General features: G+C 43.3%; 1 protein-coding gene across 1 annotated transcript in view; it reads right to left on the bottom strand.

Moving 5' to 3' along the window:
- The window catches only part of HCK (HCK proto-oncogene, Src family tyrosine kinase), a 45583-nt gene that overhangs the window by 3132 nt on the left and 17451 nt on the right, over positions 1-25000 (bottom strand). The window contains exons 3-13 of the mRNA XM_087928750.1: positions 21635-21749; positions 19848-19881; positions 18569-18668; positions 13604-13702; positions 11181-11284; positions 9132-9284; positions 7259-7411; positions 6024-6206; positions 4201-4277; positions 3377-3530; positions 1373-1504 (exon numbers count right to left, since the gene is read on the bottom strand). Coding sequence (XP_087784876.1) covers positions 1373-1504; positions 3377-3530; positions 4201-4277; positions 6024-6206; positions 7259-7411; positions 9132-9284; positions 11181-11284; positions 13604-13702; positions 18569-18668; positions 19848-19881; positions 21635-21749 — 1304 coding nt within the window. The remainder of the gene's footprint in view (positions 1-1372; positions 1505-3376; positions 3531-4200; positions 4278-6023; positions 6207-7258; positions 7412-9131; positions 9285-11180; positions 11285-13603; positions 13703-18568; positions 18669-19847; positions 19882-21634; positions 21750-25000) is intronic.

Genomic DNA, 25000 nt, shown 5'->3' on the forward strand with positions numbered 1-25000 from the left:
ATAGATAGATGATTGATTGATAGATAGATACATGATAGATGATAGATAGATAGATGATAGATCATTGATTGATAGATAGATACATGATAGATAGATAGGTATAGATAGATAGATAGATAGATAGATAGATAGATAGATAGATAGATAGGTAGATAGATAGATAGATAGATAGATAGATAGATAGATAGATAGATAGATAGATAGATAGATAGATAGATAGATGATTGACAGACAGACAGACAGAGATGGAGATAGATAGATCAGGGCTCTTCAAACTTGACAACTCCTCCAGTCATGGTAGCTCAGAGATTCTTGGAGTTGAAGTCCACAAGTCTTAAACTTGCCAAGATTGAAGAGTCTTGCTTTAGAGAGTCCGAGACCTCGTTTTGAAATGAGAATGAGAAGAGCAAGCATTATTAAAGTATTATAGCCATATTTACATGGCAACCATCACCTTGCAAATGCCGGAAGTATTGGCCCACAGCATTAGCGTGTTGTTGTGGATATGTTGCGTGTTGCAATAATGTGTGTCCTTTGACATGCTATGGTGCTGTGTCCACTTGGTGTGCGAAAAGATCCTCCCACAAATCGCCTTTTTTTTCCCCCGTTCAAACCCTAAACATTGATCACAATTTTGGGAGGGGCTTCCCGCCTTGCACACGAGGATCGCAATGTGTGCGTGCCTAAACCAACTTAGAAAAATGGGGAAATGTGTGTTGCGGCATTACCCCTCAAAAGCCAGCCTTTGTACATTGTGTTGCAAGGTGTGTTTTGCCACCTGCTTCCTCTCCAAGGGACAAAATGTGCATTGTTATAATCAAGGATATAATTTTTTGAGTCTTCTTGCTTCTTGCTGTCCTTTGCAGCAAGTCAGCTTCATGCAGGTCAGGGCCAGTATGTCACCTCTAATGAATCCTTTAAAGCTTTTTGAAGTTTGGCTCGAGAATCATGATTTCATTCGGGCGATTGCTGGAATCCTGACAGTGGTCACAGGACTAACCCTTTGTAACGTTTCTTGCCCCAAATGGGCAATTATTTCCAGCTGCTGGCAAAATATGCCCATTGGCTAAAACGGGTTCATTTAATGACCATGGTGTTAGCTTAGTGATCACTACATTCTCTTAGCGACCTGCCACAAAAGAAGTTTTTTTTAAAAATGGGCACGTTGTGACTCACTTAACGTACGTACGTTATGAAACATGGTTGTAAGTTCGAGGGCTAACTGCAAAGGGGCTGCCTACAAGTGAATATGTAATCCATAAAGGGGGCGATTGGAGTATTAAATGCTGGGTTAAACAAAAGCAGAGAAGCCATCTTAAGCGTTTCCTACACCGGGGTGGGGTAGTGGGGAACAACCTTTCCGGCTACACACCTGGATACGGAGTCTGCCCATAGGTGATGATCTCCATCAGCAAGATCCCAAAGGACCACACATCGGACTTTATGGTGAAGGACCCATAATTGATCGCTTCGGGAGCGGTCCACTTGATGGGGAACTTGGCGCCTGCCAAAAAAGTCCAAACCAACATAGTTAGATTTAGCCTGAAAACGGAAGCTGGCAAAGATGGAGACAGAGAGTTCTAGTCCTGTCTTAGGCACAAAAGCTGACTGGGTGACATAGGGCGAATCACCAGGAGACTGGGAGTTCTAGTCCCACCTTAGGCATGAAGTCTGGCTGGGTGACTTTCGGCCAATCACCAAGAGACGGTGAGTTCTAATCCTGTTTTAAGCACGAAATACAGCTGGGTGTCTTTGGCCCAATCACCAAGAGTCAGTAAGTTCTAGTTGTGCGTTAGATAGAAAGCCAGCTGGGTGACTTTGGGCCACTTTTTCTCAGACCAGGCCACTTCACAGGGTTGTAGTGGGGAAAAATAGGGAGAGGGAGATGTGCCGGATATGTTCCCTGATTCTCCTGATCCTGCGTGGCATTTTTCTCCTCGACCCATTGAGGGGGTGAGGGATGGAGAAAGGAAGATGAATCATCAAATCTTAAAAAATAAAATGCCTGCATGAAAAAGTGATTTTCCTTTACTTGTAAAAATCTTCACTTTCTCCATATTTAGCTGGGCAGAATATCCAAAGAACAGAGCTGGAAGGCACCTTGGAGGTCTTCTAGTCCAACCCCCTGCTAGACAAATGGCTGTCCAGTCTCTTCTTAAAATCCTCCAGGCAGGGTGAAGGACAAAACTTTGATAGCATCTGGTGGCTGCCATCTTGGTTTTTTTTTTACCACCTCCTGCATATCCCACCTCCCACAGACCCAAATGCTGGACACTCAGTCCCACCCTCCAGAGGCCCCAAGACCATCTCCCGCCTCTCTGATTGGGGAGGGTTGATTAGATTAGATTAACAGAGTTGGAAGGGAGCTTGGTGGTCATCTAGTCCAACTCTCCCCCACCCAAGCAGGAGACCCTACATCATTTCTGACAGGTGGGAGTCCAGTCTCTTCTTGAAAGCCTCCAGGGATGAAGCTTCCACAACTTCTGAAGGAAACTTCTGTTCTATCGGTTGATTGTTCTGTCAGAAAGTTTCTCCTTATTTCCAGGTTGAATCTCTCCTTGTTCAGTTTCCATCCATTATTCTTTGTCTGGCCTTCAGGGGCCTTGGAAAATAGCTTGACCCCTTCCTCCTCCTCTCTGTGGCAGCCCCTCAAATATTGGAAGACCACTATCATGTCTCCCCTAGTCCTTCTCTTCACTAGACTAACCAGGCCCAGTTCCTGCAACCATCCAACATATGTTTTAGTCTCCAAACCTTCTTTGATCATCTTAGATAGATTCAGATTAACAGAGTTGGAAGGGACCTTGTAGGTCATCTAGTCCAACCCCCCGCCCAAGCGGGAGACCCTACACCATTTCTGACAGATGGCAGTCCAGTCTCTTCTTGAAAGCTTCTAGTGATGAAGTTCCCACAATTTCTGAAGGCAACTTCTGTTCCACTGATTGATTGTTCTCCCTGTCAGAAAGTTTCTCCTTATTTCCAGGTTGAATCTCTCCTTGTTCAGTTTCCATCCATTATTCCTTGTCTGGCATTCAGGGGCCTTGGAAAATAGCTTGACCCCTTCCTCCTCTCTGGGGCAGCCCCTCAAATACTGGAAGATGCTCTCCTGTCTCCCCTGGTCCTTCTCTTCCCTAGACTAGCCAGGCCCAGGTCCTGCAATCGTTCTTCATATGTTTTAGCCTCCAATCCCCTCATCATCCTGGTTGCTCTTCTCTGCACTTTTTCTAGAGCCTCAACATCTTTTTTCTAGTGCGGTGACCAAAACTGGATATGGTACTCTCAGCGTGGCCTTACTAAGGCATAAATTGGTGTTAAAGTGTAATTAATCCACATTCTCCATAAAAATAGGCATGCCAGGGTTGTGTTGGCTTTGTACCTTCCCGTGCAGTGTATTCATTGTCGTCTATCACTCGGGCCAGGCCAAAGTCCGCAATCTTGCACACCAGGAGGGCTGACACCAAAATGTTCGCAGCTCTGAGGTCACGATGGATGTAGTTCCGTTTCTCGATGAAAGCCATGCCTTCGGACACCTGCAACCACGAGAGACACCTCCATTAAAGGGGGCGGGGGAAGGAACACCCAAAAACCCACCTTCATTAGGACTGATTTTACAATAGTCCTTTGCAGGCAGTCCTTGACTTAGGAGGATTCATTTAGTGACTGAAGTTGCAACGACACTGAAAAAAAAAGCCACAGGTGGCCGTTGCATTCTCCCCGTTGGTGATGTGATCAAAATTCAGTATGAAGAAAATGGGTATAAAATGTTTTATAGATAACCAGTCAGGTTAGCTAAAGTGTTTAAAAAACATGTTGGAAATGTAATGAAAGAAACGGGCACATCCTGTCATATATGGTGGACGTGTGGCAAAGCATCCTCCACAGTCATCTACGCTTACATCCTCTATTACCTATGCATATGTGTGATTGTATAATTTTTCTCCTCCTTGGCTAAAATATATCAATATGATTCTTTTTTTTTGACTTTAGGAGTCCGTTTCCCCCACCCCCCTAATTTTCTGGAAGGAAATTCCTTCGGTATGCTCCGATTAAATAAATAAATACTGCAGTGAGCCTTGATGATCGGTGTTGGTGGGGGTGTGCCTGCGTTGAATGGCACAGGGTCTCCTGCTTCAGCAGGGGGGTGGACTAGATGACTTTCAGGCGCCCGTTGAATATTATTCTGTTATTCCGAACACTCACCTGGGCAGAGAAGTCGATCAGCTTGGGGAAGGGCTGTTCCTTGCCTTCTTCACTTTTTAAGAAATCCAGCAAACTGCCTGGGGAGAAAGAGGAGATCCTGTTAAGGCAAGGAGAACATTTCTGGGACCCCCTTCACCCCGCAAAAAAATTTCTCTTTTCGAGGAGTCTAAGCTTACTGGGGCTGTCAGAAAAGGTTCCCAGGAATGAGTGTCTGTTGAGGTAATTCCCCATTAGGAGAATGAGCGCGTACAGGGAGATGTATTTGAGAGTAGCGTTGGAATAATACACATACAGCACACAGATACACTGTACAGTAAATGTAGGTTTTTACTTCCAGAAACGTTAAGCAAAGTCCAGACAAGCAATCCAAAGTCATTCACAGGTAAATCAGTCAGTTTTTCAATCCAGGGGTAATCCAGTAATAAAGTCCAGTGTCAAAAACAGTTCAGTAACAGACTTACTTCAAATCCAGGAATATCAGTCAATTAGGAAAAATGGAGGAACGGCAATACTCTCCAACAGAAGGAAACAGAAACCCACTCACACGCTCTTCTGAGACAAAGACTAAGACCAACCAGGTTTCTGGTTCCATCTTATGGCCGTTTGAGAAACCACACCTAATTACAGTTTTGCATTTTCTTAAAGATACAGTTTTAAAATGTTTATCCTGGTTTATATATTTCTAACCCAAATACCTGTTAGGTGACTTACATTCCTAACAGTGTCCAACTTGGAAATAGTGGAAGTGTCTGTCTCTTTTTCCCTGCTTTCCACAAGGAAAGCTCTAAACAACTAATTCCCACAATGCTGTTGAACTATTTACTAAGGCTGTATTACTATTCTTCTTCTCATCTTTCCTACTACCTATCTTCTTATCTTCTTATGACTATAACTTTATACTGTTTTATTTAGTATCTTCGTATGATTTATATTTATATTTATATATTTATATTGATTGCTTATTGAGTAATCTATGGCTATCACTAAGTATTGATTCATGATGAACGTGTTTATGATGATCATGATTTATCACTTATATCTTTATGTGCGGTGAGAGCTTCCGCACTGGAGACAAATTCCTTGTGTGGCCAGTCACACCTGGCCATTAAAAAATATCTGTTCTATTCTATATTCTGTTCTGTTATTCTATTCTATTGTGTTATTCTATTCGATTATGCTATTCTATTCTATTGTATTCTGTTCTATATTTATTTTAGTTTACTTTATTGTCATTGCACCTCGTACAACGAAATTAAATGCCATCTTTAGGAAATCTATTCTGTTATTCTATATTCTATTCTATTCTATTCTATTCTATTCTATTCTATTCTATATTCTGTTCTGTTATTCTATTCTATTATGCTATTCTATTCTATTTTAATCTATATTCTTTAGTTTACTTTATTGTCATTGCACTACAATGAAATTAAATGCCATCTTCAGGAAATCTATTATTCTATATTCTATTCTATTCTATTCTATCCTATCCTATCCTATCCTATCCTATCCTATTCTATTCTATATTCTGTTCTGTTCTTCTATTCTGTTATGCTATTCTATTCTATATTCTTTAGTTTACTTTATTGTCATTGCACTACAGTGAAATTAAATGCCATCTTCAGGAAATCTATTATTCTATTCTATTCTATTCTATTCTATTCTATTCTATTCTATTCTATTCTATTCTATTCTATTCTATTCTGCTCCCTTCCCTTCCCTTTCAATTCTAATTCTAATTCTATTCTACAAGTAGTCCTCAAGTTACAACCATTCATATAGTGACCATTCAAAGTTAGGTCATGATGAGGAATGCTGGCTCTCACCTTTCTCCATGAATTCGGTGATGATGAAAATGGGTTCTTCCTTGGTTACCACCGCGTGGAGTCTGACCAGCTTGTCATGCTGCAGGGTCTTCATGATGTTGGCCTCTTCCAGGAAGGCCTTCACCGTCATGCTGCCTGGCTTCATGGTCTTCACAGCCACTTTGGTGTGGGCGTTATAGGTGGCTGTGGAAGAGGGAAAGCCATGTTTTAGAATACGTGTAGGGAACAAGGGCCCCTTCATGACTTCTGGACTTCATCTCCCAGAATTCCTGAGGCAGGCATGCCGGCTATGGCCCCTTTAACACTTACGGAAGTCCATAAGTCATAAAGGGGCCATGGCCGACATGGCTGCCTCAGGAATTCTGGGAGTTGAAGTCCACAACTCCCAGAATTCCTGAACCAGCCATGTGTAGAGTTGTAATTGCAGGAATGTTCCAATCTCGGGTGGCAAACCTCAGATAAAGAATGTTTCCAAGCAAATACAACTCAGGCAAACAAAGTCACTAATCTAAAGGAGGATTAGAGAGAGGAAGTCAACATAGGTGAGACTTTAACTAGAGATCATTAATTGTATGGATTCCTGTGCTAAACAGTAACGAAAGTTAAGCAGTAACCAAAGTTAACCAGTGATGGAGGATAACTAAAAATGTGTATAAATGCAAGACTAGACTCCAATAAAGTTCATCATGATTCGGTTGTTCACGATCAAACAACTCGACTGCCTCGTCAACACAACAGCCATGCTGCCACGCTGGCTCAGGAATTCTGGGAGTGGAAGTCCACAAGTCATAAAGGGTCCATAGTTCCCCACCTCTGGTTTTTGAAGGACAGATTTGCAATCTGGTCTTAACCTGACCCTAGAGCAGAACGAGAGGGTGAATAACCAAGCTCAGAGAGTACCAAGAACCCCACAGTTCTCTTCCTCCTCCTCCTCCTCCTCCTCCTCTTCCCCCTCTTCCTCCCTCCTCCTCTTCATGAAATATCTACAAGAAAATCACCAAGCTCAGAGACATCAAGGACTGTACTTGGTCTTCCATTTGAAATGGGTAGCCATGTAACTTGAATCAATTGATTGATTGATTGATTGAATGAGTGAAGGAATGAGTGAATGAATGAGAAAGATCTCCCCTGGGAATGATACTGGGGGTTTTAAGCGGGTAGCCTTTGCAATCCAAAAGGAGACATTCAAAAATCAAAATGGCCTAGCCGAGAAGGTGGGCCTTCAATGACCTTACCCATCCAGACTTCTCCAAACTGTCCGGCCCCCAACTTCCTCTCCATTTTTAGGGAGCTCCTGGGGATTTCCCAGGCATCCTTCTCCCAGGGTTTTTCGGGCTTGGGCAACACGCAGGGGTGAGTCAGCTTCTGACATAATCCATCGGCTTTTCCTGGAAGAGAGGAGATTGCAGGACCGGGGATGACATTTTTCTAGACTTGTGTTTCTCAACCTTGGCCCCTTTAAGATGGGTGGACTTCAACTCCCAGAATCCCCCAGTCAGTGAATCTTAAAATCCACCCACATGAAAATGTATTCACATGCTGGGAGTTGACATTCACTGGGAGATAGCCAAGTCAAAGGGCATGCCCAGAAATGAGAGAGAGATATATAGAAAGAGAGAGAGAAAGAGAGAGGAAGGGATGGAGAGAGAGAGAGAGAGAAAGAAGGGAGAGAAAGGGTAAAGAGGAAAACACAGAAAGTGAGACAGAAAGAGAGAAGAACAGAGGAAGAGCGAGAGGCACAGAGAGGGAGAAAATGGGAGAGAGAAAAAAAGAGAAAAGAGAGCGAGGGAGTGAGGGAGAGGAGAGAGAGAAAAAGATAAAAAGCAGACAGAAAATGAAAGAAAGAGAGAGGAACTAGAGAAAGAGAGAGAGAAAAAGAGAGTAAGAGAAAGAATGAGAGACACACAGGAGAGAAAGTGGGAGAGGAAAAAAAAGGAAAGAGAGCGAGGGAGAGAGAGAGAGAGAGGAGGGAGAAAAAGAGAAAAGAGAAAAACAGAGAGAAAGTGACACAGAGAGAAAGAGAGAGGAACAGAGAGAGAGGAAAAGAGAAAGAGAAAGAGAGGAACAAAGAAAGAACAAGAGACACACAGGAGAGAAAGTGGGAGAGAAAAAAAGAGAAAAGAGAGCGAAGGAGAGAGAGAGAGAAAAGAGAGCGAAGGAGAGAGAGAGAGAAAAACAAAAACAAAAGAGAGAACGAGATTTGCCTTGTCACTTTTACACCCCAAGAAACGAGGCAGGCTCATTTCTCAGGTGTTGACCCTTTCCTGCCGTGAGCTCAGCAGCCTCTTATCTCAGGGGGTCTCCAAACTTGGCCATTTAAAGACTTGTAGAACAATTCCCAGAATTCCTCAGCCAGCATGCTAATAAACTTTAAGATGGGGTGGGGGGGAGGACTTTAAGATGCGCTGGCTAGGGAATTCTGGGAGTTGAAGTCTACCCACCTTAAAGTTTACTCGCATTGTGGCTGGGGAATTCTGGGAATTGAAGTCCGCCAGTCTTAAAGTGGCCCATTCTGGAGACCCCTGTCTTATCCAATCGCTGCCTGGTCTGCAGCTCTTCCTCCTGTCTCCCAAGGCCATTCCCACACACCCTTGCCAAGAGGCCATATTGCTCTCTTCCGACCCCAGTTCCTCCTCGGTCAAAAAGGGTTGATTTTTAAACTCTAGAGCCAACAGTGTCAGGGTTCCAACGGATGCTCTAATTATTTCATGAGCCTCCAGCCAAGTTTCAAAAAAAAAAAATCCAATTATTTATTAGGAGCAACATGTCGGCATTTTCCCCAAGTGCAGTCGGCTCTGTCCTACACAATTTACGGCCCACCCATGACCCTGTTTCCCGTTTCCTCCCAGGGTGTGTCATAAATCACATTCTCCAACAAAGCACTTTTGCAGGCGGTAGAAAACACGCCTCTCCGGCTGGCTCTAGTAACCTGGTGTGCTTCTGGTCATAGCAACCGAGCTGCTCCATCAGTTCTCCTTGCTCCTGCCTATGGCAACTCAAGACCAGGCCAGGAATGCTTTACGAGTTGACAAATGGATTGACATACACATGTTCCCTCCGCCCCTCATGTAGAAAATGTCTCAGTGGCTGCCAGATTTGCAGGCTCACCTTTGTAATGGCTGACCAGTTCCTGCAGAGTGCTGAAGTTGGTCCGGGTAGAGATATAGAAGCCCCCGTTGTCCAGGGTTCGAATCTTGTAGTGTTTCACCACGTCCATTTTGTTTTGGGAATCAAAGTCTCGGACGGAGAGGGAGTAACTCCCTGGAACCAGGACAGAGAGAAAGAGAAACGAGACGCGAGGTCAATTATTTTTATCTACCTCTCAAAAGGGAAGTACCCTGTGGACAGAAACAAAGTGTCACTCCTTCCAACATTTATGCGCCCTGATTCAATAAGCACAGCCCTGCGACTTTGAAATGACACGGGTCAGTGATGGCAAACCTTTCTGTTGTGGTGTGCTGAAAGTGCGTGTGCCAACACCCACAATGCAATGCGCCCCAGCCCCCCTGCGCATGCGCCATCCCCAGCCCCTTACCTGCACTGTGCATGCACGTGCCTCCCAGACAATTTTGGGGCCATTTGAGGCCGTTTTCACCCTCCCAGAGTCTCAAGGGAAGCCTCTGAAGCCTTGGGAGGCTGAAAAACAGGCCTTCTGGAAATACTGGAAGTGCCCATTTTCAGCCTCTGGAGCCCGGGGGAGGCCATTTTCGCTCTCCCGAGGGCTCAAGGGAAGCCTCTGCAGCCTCAGGAGGCCGAAAAACGGGCCTGTTTTGCCAGTTCCGGTATTTCCAGAAGGCCTGTTTTTCGGCCTCCTGAAGCTGCAGAGGCTTCCCTTGAGCCTCTAAGAGGCCGAAAATGGCATCAAACAGGCCAAAAATCATCTGGGAGGTGCACTTATGAGCAGTGCAGGTAAGTTTGGCTAGGTCTCGCCTGCCCACACAAATGGCTCTGTGTGCCACCTGTGACACGCGTGCCATAGGTTCGCCATCACGGGCATAGGTTCTCCTGCTTGAGCTGGGGGCTGGACTAGAAGACCTCCAAGGTCCCTTCCATCTCATTCTATTCCTATGACCACAACTGAGCCCAAAATGTTGGTTGCTAAACGAGACAAGTTGTTGAGTGAGTTTTGCCCCCGTTTTACGACCTTCCTTGCCACAGTTGTTAAGTGAGCCACTGCTGCAGGTGTTCAGTGAGTAACCTGGTTATTCAGTGAATCTGAGTTCCTCGTTGATTTGGCTTGTCAGAAGGTCTTAAAACAGGATCAGACATGTTTTTAAACGGGACCCCCTGCGATCATCATAAAACATGAGCCAGTTGCTAACAGTCCACATTTTGATCATGTGGTGATGCCCCAATGGCCATTAAGTGAGGAAAACAATCGTCAGTCACTTTATTCAACGCTGTTGAAACTTTAAACAGGCACTGAATGAACTGTTGTAAGTCAAGGACTATCTGTACAGCTGAAAGACACCAGGCAGGAACAGCTGGATCTGAATCGTAGATCTCTCTTGCATAAGAGAGTGGATCTATATCCACCCTCCACTGCCTTGGAAAAGAGATCTATCAATCAATCAGAATAGACTATCAATGGTTAGAGCAGGGCCTTAAAAACCGAGAATTTTAAGAAGGCAACTAACCCCACAACACCCCCGGTCCCGGAAGGCAGGAGTGAAATAAAAACAACCAAAACCAAAAAAAAAACCAAAAACCCAAAAAAAAAACCAACAAACAAAAAACCCCCCCCCCCTATCTGGGGATGTTGATGCGGATGACCCACATATTGGTGGAGGTTGTTTGAGACGGGGGACTTGAGTAGGCTCTTCAAACTTGAAATTAAAGACTGGCTGGACTTCAACTCCCAGAATTCCTCCTCCAGCCATGTTAGCTCAGGGATTCTGGGAGTTGAAGTCCACAAGTCTTAAAGTTGCCAAGTTTGAAGATTGTAATATTGTATATTGTACAATATGTAATATATATTGTAATACTAATACTAATAATAATTTGCCCTGCATAGGAGAACAGAACTGGAAAGCAGGTCAGTGGGGTGGGGAGGGAATGGGGATTTTGCAATATCCTTCCCCTGCCACGCCTACCAAGCCACGCCCACAGAGCCAGTAGTAAAAATAACTGAATCCCACCACTGCTTTAATCATCTACCTTTGCTTGTTTCACTGTCTCGGATCATGAACGAGCCAATAAAATTTCCTGGAGCCAATAAGTAACGCTCAGCATCCTTCCGGCTCATGCCTGTCAGGAACCATCTAAGGTGAACAAGGAAGGAACAATTAGCACCAAATCTTGCATAAAACTCTTTCTCAAACACTGCCTCCCCAAGTTTTCCTCCTGGCAGGAAACAAAAAAAATCATTGGAAAAACTTTTAAAAGCATGCTCTATGTCCATGATGGCAAACCTATGGCTTGCATGCCACAGGTGGCACACAGAGACATTTGTGCCAGCATGTGAGCTGCAGGCAAACTTACCTCACTGCGCATGCGTGCACCTCACAGCTGATTTTCAGCTGGTTTGAGGCCTTTTTCGGCCTCCCAGAGGCTTGAGGAAGGCTTCTGCAGGCTTCTGCAGGTTTTGCAGGCTGCAAACTAGGCCCATTTCGTCACTTCCTGTTTTTCCGAAAATACCAGAAGTGATGAAACGGGCCTAGTTTTCGGCCTGCAAAGGCTGCAGAAGCCTTCCTCGAGCCTCTGGGAGGCTGAAAAAGGCCTCAAACCAGCCGAAAATCAGCTGTGAGGCGCAGTGCAGGTAAGGGGGCGGCAGGGGTAGGTGGGTAGGTGGGGATTGCGTGCGCAGGCATAGGGGGCAAGTGGGGGCACGCATTGCCTTCTGGGTGCTGGCACACGAGCGCGAGCGTGCAAGCATGCGCACAATTTTTGGCAAAGGAGCACGAAAAGGTTAGGCAACATTGTACTGTGTCAACTCATAAAATAATTCTTTGGTCTTTTTAGAGTGGCCAACAGAAAGGGAGGGGGAGCAACATGGCAGCTTGCAAACTGAAAGTGCATTCCATAAATGTTTTCAAAGATAGTAACTAGGTGACTGAAGTTTCTGCCGTGCAAAATTCTAACTGCAGAGCATGATGCATGACTCTGGGCTACGGAGGTAGCCCATTGGAGAATATGAATTATGATACACCCAGGGGGGAAAACCAGGGTCAAGGGTGACTGTGAATTATGTGTCTCAGAGTTGGCTACACCCAGGCAGTGCCGGACAGTTTAATTTTCCAAAAATCCTTTTGAAGTTTTGGAAGTTTGGCTCGAGACTCGTGATTTAAATGGGGGTCACTGCCGGAATCCTGACACTCTACATATCGTCGTCAACGTATGACCACAATTGAGCCCAACCTTTCTGTTGCTAAGCGAGACAGTCATTGAGTGAATTGTGTCCCCTTTTTCGACCTTTCATTCGTTAACTGAATCACTGCAGTCATTAAGTGAGTAAGAGGGTTGTTAAGTGGCTTCCCACATGGACTCATCTTGCCAAAAGGTCGCAAAAAGGGGATCACACGACACTCCCGCGGACATTGCAACCGTCATAAATGTGAGTCAGTTGCCAAGCATTTGAATTTGGATCACGTGACCAACCACGAAGATGCTGCAACTGACACAAGTGTGAAAAATGGTCATAAGTCATTTTTTTCCCCACTTTGCCGTTATAACTTTAAAATGGTGATGAAAATGAATGGTCGTAAATCGAGAACTACCTGTATTGTAATAAACGAGCGATGGAGACTGGAGGCTACGAAGCTGCTTATGTGAGGGTTGCATTCTTACAATTAAAAGAAGACAGTCGGGGAAGAAACTTCTCTTTATTAGAAATCAAGAGAAGATATGACCCAAAGATCCTTTTTTTTCAAGAGGCAACTGGACTTTCTGTTTCTTTCTTTTGAAGAGGTTTCGCTCCTCATCCCAGAAGCTTCTTCAGCTCTGACTGGATGGTGGGAAAGGGAAAGATTTATGCTCCTTGCAGATAGCTGGTCATTTGCATCCTTTTAGAGGGTTGTTGAGGCCACTTGGAGGTTCATCTGCGTCCTAAGGGTCACCTGAATAGTGCAGGTGGTTTCCGTAGTCTGCAATTTTTTTCCCCCCTCTGGAAATCCGTTCCTACTCCCACACCATTCGAATTGGGTTCAAACCTCCAAGTGGCCTCAACGACGCTCTAAAAGGATGCAAACGACCAGCTGTCTTGTAAGGAATACAAATCCTTCCCTTCCCGCCACCCATCCACTCAGAGCTGAGGAAGCTTTTTGGATGAGAAGAGGAACGTCCTCCAAAGAAAAAAACAGAAAGTCCCATTGTCTCTTGAAAAAAGCGCCTTTGGGACAATCACGACCTGGAGGATGGAGATTCTCTACAGACTTTTAGCTATATAATTTGGGTGTCATCTTCTCCTGAGCTAAGGAGCCTCTCCCAAAAAGGACGAAAGCCGATGAATATTTAACACCGTGGATCTCTACAGTCCTGAGCTGAAATCAGGGGGGAGATCTAAAATCACGTGTTCACGTCTAAGATCACGTCTTCTTGGTAGAAGATCCCTCCCTTGGATAGGCCAAGAGTTGAGAACTTACTCTTCCGTCTCCAGGGAGTTGATCTTGGCCACATAATTGCTGGGGATGAAGCCCACTTTGCTGGTCGAAAGGGCCTTGGCTCGCCACCACTCTCCCGACCTGGAGAGGAAGGAGGGCAGAATTAGATACATTTCACAACTTATTATTTTCCTTAAGTGTCTTACAATGTGCTGTCCACCATATTCCTAAGTATTTAACTTTCTTTATCACTTGTATTCCCATAACTTCTTCTAGTTCTATCTTCTGTTTTTCTCTTAAATTTTTAGTCCTTAATTTTGTTTTCTTCCTATTAATTTTAAGTCCTGCTACTGCTCCAAATTGTTCTAATCCATTCATCAATTTGTGTCCTCTTTCTATTGGTTCCTCAATGAAACAAATCATATCATCCGCAAACGCTTGCAACTTATATTCTTCTTTCTTAACCTTTAATCCTTTCATGTCTGGGTTCTGTCTAATTCGTATTAGTAATGCTTCTAATGATAATATATGAAGAGCAGGGGTGAGAGTGGGCAGCCCTGTCTGACTCCTTTTTCTATTTTTATTGGGCAGGTATATTCCCCGTTTATTACAATATTAGCCTGTTGTGTATCATAAATGGTTGTTATAATATTTTCAAATTTGGTGCCTAAATTCATATTATAATTTTTTTGGATTAAAAATTGCCAATTTAAATTATCGAAGGCCTTCTCTGCATCTAAAAACATAAGTGCAATTTGTTTTTCAGGGTGGCCTTCATAAAATTCTAAGACATCTAGTACTACTCTTAAGTTGTTCCTGATTTGTCTGGTCGGGAGAAATCCATTTTGATCTTCATATATATGCTTATTTAACATTCTTTTTAGTCTGCTTGCTATAATAGAAGTGAATATTTTGTAATCACTATTTAATAGTGAAATTGGCCTATAATTATGTATATATCTGGGATCCGAATCCTCCTTCGGGATCAGCGAAATCAATGAGTCCGGCATCCTGGCTGCCAATAAGACATCATTAAAAATTTCCACCATAAGAGGTCCTATTTGTTCTGCTATTTCCTTGTACAGCTCCCCTGGAATCCCATCTGGTCCCGGGGATTTATTGTTTTTCTGGTTCTCTATTGCTGATTTCAATTCAAACCAAGTAATGTCTTTGTTTAATAATTCTTCCATTTCTTCCCCAATTGCTTTATCCTTCACTTCATCTAAATAGTTTCTTATTCTATCTTCGTTAACTTCTTTCTTTTTATATAACTCTTCAAAATACTTATGGGCAATTACTTTTTTCTGTTCTATCTCCTGTTGTATATCCCCCTTTCCATCTATTAGCTGGTATATCAATCTCTTTTCTTTCCTTTTTTTTAGTCTATATGATAGCCATCTCCCTGGCTTATTAGCAGGCTCAAAATAAGTTTGTCTAGTTGTATTCAAATTTATAATCATTCTCTCTTGTTCAATTAAATTCAGTTTACGTTTAGTTATTATTATCTGATTTTGCAATTTTGAATCCTTTGGGGGTACTCTGTAATTGAGTTTCTAATTCCTTAATTTTTTGTTGTAATTTGTTTTGCTGGGCGTATTTTTCCTTATTCCTCTTGGCGTTATAAGATATTGTTATACCTCTTATTACTGCCTTCATTGTATCCCAAATGTTTTGTTTCGTTCTTTCCTTTAAGAAATAATTTAATTCCTCCTTGAGTTTGTTGGTGTATTCTTTTTCTCTTATTAACTGAGTATTTAACGTCCATCTTTTCTTGGGTTTTTCCCTACCCTTCCATATTATCTGAATTGGATTGTGATCTGCCTATTCATTAGGTAAAATTTCAGTCCCTTTTATCTCATTTGCTATTTCCCCATTCATCCATGCCATATCAATTCGTGTTCATATTGGATGAGGATTTGAATAGAATGTAATTTGTTTTTTCTCGGGATGTGATCTTCTCCATATATCAATCAAATTCAACTCCTTCATCATTTCTATACATATCTTGGGAAGCTCTATTTCCCCCCCTTTGTTCTTCCCCCCGTTACTGTGGTCTTTTTGATAATCAGCAATAGAATTAAAGTCTCCTATGATACAAATATTTCTTTTTTCCAATCCTACTATTTTTCCATAAAGATGCTTAAAAAACTCTTTTTGATCTCCGTCCGGGGCGTAGATTACGTTTTTCATCATTGTTTCTTGCAGCTTCATCATCGATTCCTGTAAAGTCAGCAAAATTGATTGGATGTTGGCATTCGAGATGTTAGCTTGTTTCTCCACTGGTAATGTTTCTTCTATGTTTTTTTGTGCCATGGGTGAAGCTGTTGCCGACATAGTTGTTAAAGGTCTGGGTGACCTTTCTTCCAGTTTTCAGAGCTGTAGTAGTTGTGGAAGTCATTTCTTGTAAGATTTGTTTCTGTTGTTGTACTATATTAATTATATTATCCCAAATTAACATTCAGTGATAGAATCTCTGTATTAGGATTGACCGGTATCTAATTACTTAATCTATCTATCTGCTGGATAGTTGTGCTCTTAACTGGTTACTGGAGTATAAGTACTTATATATAAAAATATTATCACTGTATTATTTTAAGTCCAAATTCTAAATCACATATTTAATTTTGTACGGTCTATGCTCAGCCTCTATACATAACTCATGTAAATACATATATATATATACATATATATATACATATACATATATATATGTATATGTATGTATGTATATATATAGAGAGAGAGATCTCCAAATCCAACTATATTTAAATATTATAAATAAATATGTGTATTTATCTAACCTTATTTTAAATATTCTTAAACACAAACAGTATTACATTCGTTCCCAAGTGGATTAATTGTGATCACACAATAAAATTATAATATTAATACATAAAATCCTATACTTATTAATTAAATAATACTTAATGTTCTTACTATTTTCCCTATATATCTAATCAAAGTATAACTATCACTATTATTAATAAATCAATTAAATCAATTAATTCAATTATTTAACAATCAATTACAACAATCAATTTTCCTTTCCCCAATATGCAAATTTATAATCATTATAAAGAGAGAGTAAAGAAGGAAGGATAGTTCATCATAGCGCCAGATGATGAGGGAAAAAGAAGGAAAAAAAATTGAGCAAATGTATACAGAAAAAAGGGAGTAAAAAAGGGGGGGAAAGGGAATTTTGAAGTAAGTTTTTAGCTTTCCGTCTCTAAGTTTGAGAGCTTTCACTCCAAACGCACCGGAAGTGGGGAGGTAAAAAATGCTGAGTAGTGACTGCAATTACACGCTATCTCCACACATTCGGAAGCTTCCACTTTTACTTTTTGTCTTAGCGTTCCTAAGTTCAATTTTCCTGATTTTCTTCAGATAGAACCACCTCCTCAATTAGATCAGGATGCTCCCTAAAGGGCTGTTAAGTGGTTTATATCAGTTATATTGTTACGATGGCTTCAGGGTTTCTAAATATCGCCTGTGGCGCCACACTGTCTCTGTTCCGTCAGCTCCGATCTTCTTCCCGTCTCCGCTTTAATAAAGTCTCTCAGAATAAAAATCAAATGAGATAGTCCAAATCCTTCCAGGCACCTTCCAACCGCTAGTCACCCAACCTCGTAAACTTCCCTTTTTACTCATTATTGTCCTCTCTCTCTCTCTTCTGTCTGCCAAGCCCTTTCACTTTCACTTGCCTCGCATCCGCTTTTTGGCCGCTTTCTTTTAGGGCTCCGGACAGACACTTGTAACAGCCTTATAAAAGTCTATGGCATTCCAATCCTCCTCTCCGCCGTTAATTTTCTCTGCCACACTCTTCCCCAATGATCTCGCAAACTGTCACTCACTCGCTTCTTTACATCGGTGGCAGTCTGGACTTCGGAGCCGCCATTGATAGGAGGCTGTTTCTTGCTCGTTGGGCTCTGGAGGGTTCTTCTTCGCTGCAGGGGGGGGTTGCCTTCCCCACACTGCAACCCGAGTCTCCCCCACGCCGGCACGAATCTCTCCGCGACTTGTGCACCCTCAAAGGATCGCACCAACCGCAAAGAGAGATTAACTGAAACCACCGACCGGCTTCTGCACCTCTGTTCGTCCTTGCCTTGCCACCGGAAGTCCCCAGCCAGTGTGATTTAAGTGGGGTGGGAGAATACCCATTCCTAAGAGGTCTGTAAGGGGCGTGCATAAGTGCACCATCGTGCCTCCCGTCCCTGTCCTATTGTCCCCATGTATTCGTACCTATTTCCTGTATTCTTATGTTTATACTTATACCTATTATCCTGTAAGCGATTGACAACTCAAATAAATAAATAAAATAAAAAATAAAAGAAGGAAGAAAAGAAGGAAGGAAGAAGGAGAGAGAAGAATGGAGGGAGGAAAGGAGAGAATACGCATTCCTAAGAAGTCTGTAAAGGGGCGTGCATAAGTGCACTATCGTGCCTATCATCCCTGTCCTATTCTCTCCATTTATTCGTACCTATTTCCTGTATTCTTACTCATGTTTATACTTATACCTTGTAAGCAACTGACAAATCAAATAAATAAATAAAATAAAAAAGAAGGAACAAAGGAAGGAAGGAAGGAAGGAAGGAAGGAAGGAAGGAAGGAAGGAAGGAAGGAAGAAGGAAGGAAGGAAGGAAGGAAGGAAGGAAGGAAGGAAGGAAGGAAGGAAGGAAGGAAGGAAGGAAGGAAGGAAGGAGAATGGAGGGAGGAAAGGGAGAGAATAACCATTCCTAAGAAGTCTGTTAGGGGCGTGCATAAGTGCACCATCGTGCCTTCCGTCCCTGTCCTATTGTCCCCATGTATTCGTACCTATTTCCTGTATTCTTATGTTTATACTTATGATCTTGTAAGCAATTGACAAATCAAATAAATAAATACATTTCAACCCTGAGATGCGAATATTCTCTCTTATCAGATTCCATGAACTGGATTCCCCCAGAGGCTGCCTATGGAGCACCATTTCTCAATAAACTCTTCCATCCTCCAGAGGCCCCTCCAACTTACTTCTCTAAAATCTTGAGACGATCCCCTTTGTGGAAACTGAGGTCCTCCCTGTGAATGGCTTCGTAGTCGTACAAGGCCAACACAATGAAATCCTCCAATTCTGGGGGATAGAGGGAAACAAGAAAAGGTTTAGGGTGGAGACAGAAACACACACACACACACACACACACACACACACACACATACACACTTATATACTTCCAGGTAAAGCTTCAGTCACATTATCCTGGCCACTATCTTTACAGAAAGGGACTTCTGGGCCACTGATAGACCAATGGACATCTACGAAGACAATGCTCTTCAGGAACATGTAGGACTGGAACCCAGCCTAGATACCTACAGGAATTCAAATACATCATCCTGGCCACCATCTTTACAGAAGGGACCTCTGTGACAATGATAGACTTATGGGCTACTCAGAAGACAATGTTCTCTAGGAGGACCTAGGATTGGAACCCAGCCTAGATGCCTACAGGGATTCAATGACATCATCCTGGCCACCATCTTTACAGAAGGGCCCTCTGGGACAATGGTAGACTTACTCAGAAGACAATGTTCTCCAGGACAATCTAAGTTTGAAACCCAGCCTAGATACCTACAGGAATTCAATTACATCATCCTGGCCACCATCTTTACAGAGGGACCTCTGTGACAATGGTAGACTTACTCAGAAGACAATGTTCTCCAGGACAATCTAAGTTTGAAACCCAGCCTAGATACCTACAGGAATTCAATTACATTATCCTGGCCACCATCTTTACAGAAGGGCCCTCTGGGACAACGGTAGACTTACTCAGAAGACAATGTTCTCCAGGACAATCTAAGATTGAAACCCAGCCTAGATGCCTACAGGAATTCAATTACATCATCCTGGCCACCATCTTTACAGAAGGGACCTCTGTGACAATGGTAGACTTATGGGCTACTCAGAAGACAATGTTCTCTAGGAGGACCTAGGACTGGGACCCAGCCTAGATGCCTACAGGGATTCAATTACGTCATCCTGGCCACCATCTTTAGAGAAGGGGACCTTTGCAACAACCAATGAACTTCTCAGAAGACAATGTTCTCCAGGACAATCTAGGATTGGAACCCAGCCGAGTTGCCTACAGGATAACGCTAAAAAATGCCATAGATGGTAACTGTGGTGCAATGGAAGCATCCATGATTATGTGCCTCCAGGTAGAACTTCAATTATTCCTCCTGGCCTCCATTTTCACTCCTTTGTCCATATTTACAGCCCAGGAATCTACTCTCCACTCTAATGAGAGATACATACCATCTGTCTCCTGGAGCTTAGATCCTTTGATGCCCTGGAATGCAAACAAAGATTTAATTATTATTCCTTATGCCAGTGATCCTTTGATGCCCTGGAATGCAAACAAAGATTTAATTATTATTCCTTACACCAGTGACACTTTCTCAAAAACCTGGCCCTTTTCAAAGACAAAGAATAAGATGGGAGTTGTCTTAGAACCACAAAGATGATCACTACGGGAAACAAAAAAGAATATATCCATCTGAAAGGAATTGCCTGAGGCCTATTAATTAAGAATAAAATAAAAATAAAAATATTCATTAAAAAAAAAGGAACTGCCTCAGGAAAGCAAAACGCTTAGTCCGAATCGAAAGAACTTTGATCGAGAGGGAAGTGATTGCAGGAGGAAAAGGTTGAATCTGAAAAAATTCCTGCACAAAGCAAACGGCCATTCTTTTGAGCCCAAACTTCCTGACCAGTCAGTCCACCGTAGCCACCGTGATGCTGAAAAGTTGTTTTGAGAATGCTAGGGTGCTAGGCAGATGACGGTTCACTCTCAGGGCATGACGGCCTTGAAACCAGGCTGAAACGGCTTGTTCTGTCTCCGAAGACGCTCCCTCGCCCAAATTCCCAAGCAGTTACGGCAAAAGCAAAAAGCAAGCTAAAAAAATGCCAGCCAGCTTCCTTCCACCGCTTTTTTATCCCACCCTCACTTCCAACAAAATGGTAGGACACAATGATGGACCAGACACCAGTTTTGTTTCTACCTGGAAACCATTTCTGGACTTTTGTGCTCAAGGACAGGAAAAAAAAAATATTCCCCTTTTGATTGTGGGATTGGCTGATCCGTACAATGTGCTGTCAAAGAAGCAACTAGTACGGATAGTCCTTGACTCACGCCTACAATTTGAGCCCAAATTGTTTTGGTGCTCAGCAAGACAAGTTTTTAAAAGAGTTTGGGCCATGTTTCAGAGCCGAGGAAGCTTCTCGGAGGAGAAGCAAAACCTCTTCAAAGAAAAAACAAGGAAGTCTTGAAACAAAAGCACTTTTTTGCGGGGACAATCATTTTGTGATTTTTTTTGTTAAGTCAATTCCTTGCAATTGTTTAGCTGTTGCGGACTTCCTGTACTGGAGCGAGATGCACTGTGGATGACCCAGGGTGGGATGCACAAACAACAGAGTCACAAAAACAGGTGAAGCCCCTTTAATTCCTTCAACTTGGCTTCAAAACTCCAATGATCATTGACTGGAGAAAAAAAAACTCCCTCACAAACAGTTGCGAAAAGAAAGAAGTGCCATTCAAACTCAAAATACATCTAAATTATAAATAGAAAAAAACAACACAAACCACACTGAGGCATAGTGAGTCGAGGCAGGATAAGGGCTTGAAGACACCTACAGATATTGAAATACACACACTGGGAAGGATGTCAGAACTTAGATAAGAACTGACAGACTAGAATTAATTCACGCTTTGCTTCCAGCACTGGGCCATGCGCGGTTTGTCCTTTTAAACAGTCCTCACAGCTGCAGCCCAGGAAGGGGATCAGGGCCCCTTCCTCCCCCGTAGACCACACCATTCATGTTTCTCCCTTATCTGCTCCTCCCTGCGTGCCCTAGGATGAAGAGGGGATGGGCCTGGGTCTTCCTCTGACTGCCCAGCTGGCCTCTGCCCTTCCCCAGTTTCCTCCACAACCTCTGGAGCCACACTCCCACTCCCTATCAGCTGTTCCTCCTCTCCCTCCGAGTCAGACACCAACAGGGGCATGACATGCGTACACAGATTTACCCAAGCACATCAGACTTACCATTTGCTTGATGGTGGGTTCGGTGGTATAACGGACATCCAGAGTCGAGTTCGAGTTCTCTCTCTGCTTTCCCTTTCCTGGGAGGATGTTGAACTTGGACTCTGTGCAACCCATTCTGGGAAGAGAGAGGGGAAGTCTAAAAGAGAAATGCCCCCATTTTATTCCCCTTCGACGTGCAAAACAAGTGAGATGGACAAAGCGCCATTTGTGTGCGTGAGAAAACAATTCAATTGAGATTTCAGTCAGCTTGCTGCCTCTTTCCTGGGGTTAATTCTTGTTTCAGATATTTTCTCTAAATTGCCTTTCTTTTCTTTTCTTTTTGAATTTCATTTTACGTTATAACAAAAAACCACAAATAAAACCTCCTTTCAGTTATACAGCATGCACAATATTTGTATGCATTTCTTCTTGAGTTTAATATTATATTCTAATCAACATTATATCATGAGATCAAGTCAGGTATATATATATATCACACTATAAAGCCTTAGTAAGACCACACCTAGACTACTGCATCCATTATAAAAAAGAGGTTGAGGCTCTAGAAAGAGGGCAGAGAAGAGCAACCAGGATGATGAGAGGACTGGAGACTAAAACATACAACGAACGATTGCAGGAACTGGGTCTGGCTAGTCTGGTGAAGAGAAGGACCAGGGGAGACATGATAGCGGTCTTCCAATATTTGAGGGGCTGCCCCAGAGAGGAAAAAGGGGGTTAAGCTATCTTCCAAGGCACCCTTGAAGGCCAGACAAAGAACAATGGATGGAAACTGAACAAGAAGAAATTTAACCTGGAAATAAGGAAGAATTTTCTGACAGTGAGAACAATCAATCCATGGAACAGAAGTTGCCTTCAGAAGTTGTGGGAGCTTCATCCCTTGAGACTTTCAAGAAGAGATTGGACTGCCATTTGTCAGAAATGGTGTAGGGTCTCCTGCTTGGGCAGGGGTTGGACTAGATGACCTACAAGGTCCCTTCCAACTCTGATTATCTGTTATCTATTATATATCATCTGATATTATTATTACGTTATCTTTAGGTTTTTTTTTTATTTCAGTTTCAAACTATCCTTAAAAGCAAATCCCAACTCTTACAAAATTATATTCATGTTATAAGTCAGTGGCGGCTAAACTTTTTCGGCTCGCATGCTGATAATTGCGCTCATGTTCGCATGCCAGCACCCAGAAGGCAATGCGTGCTGGGCCCCTCCACACCCCTGGTGCATGCACGCATGACCCCCCCTGCCATGCGCCATGCATCTACGCATGCAAGTGTGATTCCCCCGCTGCACGCCATCCATCTGCACATGGCATCCCCGCATGCCATGCATCTCTGCACATGAGCGCATGTCTCCCACGCACCCCTGCTCCCCCTGCACATGTGCACCAGATACCCGACAATCTGCTGTTGGGTGGCATCAGTGCTCACATGCGCAATAAATGCTTCCAGGCAAATTCTCGTGTGGCAGCAGAAGTGGTATAGGTTCGCCAACACGCAGGGGTGGGATTCTACCAGTTCGCACCTATTCATTCACTAGAACCAGTTGCTAATACTCTAAGCAGTTGGGAGAACCAGTTGTTAGAAGAAATTACAGGGCTAATCCTGTAAGGAAGGCAGGAAGGAAACATTCTGGTGTCGCTTACAGAAACTGCCTCTCCGTTAATCCTTATTACATTCTTGGCAGGACTAGACTTCCTGTCTCACGAACGTCTCTGGAGTTTTTTCCCCTCCTTTGCTGGTACTTTGCTTGTGTGGAGGGACCATTCAAAGTTACAATGGCACTGAAAAAAGTGACTTATGACCCTTTTTCACACTTACGACTGTTGCAGCATCCCCACAGTCATGAGAGGCCAGGCGAAGAGATGCGTGCCTCGATGTGAGTGATGTTGAGTTGGCCACAGCCAGCCAGTCACATGACCACCAAGCCACACCCACCCAGTCACATGACCACCAAGCCACACCCACCACCTAAGCCACGCCCACAGAACCGGTTGTTAAAAAATTTGAATCCCACCCCTGCCAACACGGTTAGAACTTATTCAAAAATAAACAGTTATAGTATATCATTATTATTACAATATCCTTTAATTTCTTACTTTACTTTCTAACCACCCATAAAATAAATCCCTAATCTTATAATACTCCTTTTCTTCTTGTTCTCTAATTGCTAATGTTAATCTACTCATTTCTGCACATTCCATTATTTCCGTAATCACTTTAATTGCCTTTCAAGTTGCTCGAATCTTTGCAGGGGAACGTTCCTTTAGCGACCCCAGGGCGGGGAAGCAGCCACTTGGTCATTAAGCGAAGCGGTTGCTAAGTGAACCCACGACGGCTCTCGTGCAACCTTCCTTCAGCTTTCCTTTGCCTTACGAGCCTGCAAAAGGCGTCAATGCAACGACAGGTTACAATTAGCGCCTTTCTCACCACCCTTTGTAACGGCAAACGGTCGCTCAAGGGAGGCCGTCGCTAAATGAGGACAAACCTGCATGAAATAGACAATGCAAAACTTTTCTTCTGTAGAACATTCATAATAGGACCAAAAATGAGAACAAACTCAGCTGTGATCATTTTGACTTTGCTGGATAGTCTCTTTTGCGGTTTCCCTCAATCGAAAATCAGACCTACCCGCCGATCTCAACAGGAAGACGGGCGGCATATCAATTGAATAAAATAAATACATAAATAAAATATATCCAGCAAATGTCACCTGCAACGGTTGTCCTCCAGGCGCAAAAAAAATTGCCAAAAGCAGCCAGAATAGAATAGAATAACAGAGTTGGAAGGGAACTTGGAGGTCATCTAGTCCAATGGTCGCCAACCAGTGGGCCGGGGACCCCTGTTGTCCGTGAGAAAATTTTGGTGGTCCGTAGAGAAATGTCACCTTCAAAGCAATTAATCCAGGCTGCGTAGGAACACAAGGCTGTGTGAGGGGAGGGGGAAAGGGAGGAGGGGGAACTTGCCCCACGCATCCCACGTGCCGGGCCTGGTCACCGGGCTGCTACTTTCTGCCTCTTTCTTCTTCTCCTTTTGACTGCACACAAGGAAAGCAGCCAAAGTCTTTCTTTCTCTCCCCCAAACTCCGCCAGAAATGAGTCTTTGGGACCCTGCAAGGCCTCCTGCTCCAAGAGGCTGCGCCGGCAAAAAAGACTCGTTTCTGGCAGAGTTTGGGGGAGAGAAAGAAAGACTTCTGCGGCTTCTGCTGCTTTCCTTGCATGAAGCCAAAAGTCTCTCCCTCTCTCTTTCTCTCTCTCTCTCTCTCTCCCCCTGAGAACGGAGCTGGAGACGGTATCCTCCGATCCCAAATAAAGAACGATCGATAGGTAGGAAAACGGGGCGTGGGATTTTCCTGCAGACTATTTTGGGG

The sequence above is a fragment of the Pseudonaja textilis genome, chromosome 3, assembly GCF_049901715.1.
Source record: "Pseudonaja textilis isolate UNSWEBS1 chromosome 3, rPseTex1.2, whole genome shotgun sequence".
Lineage (NCBI taxonomy): Eukaryota > Metazoa > Chordata > Lepidosauria > Squamata > Elapidae > Pseudonaja > Pseudonaja textilis.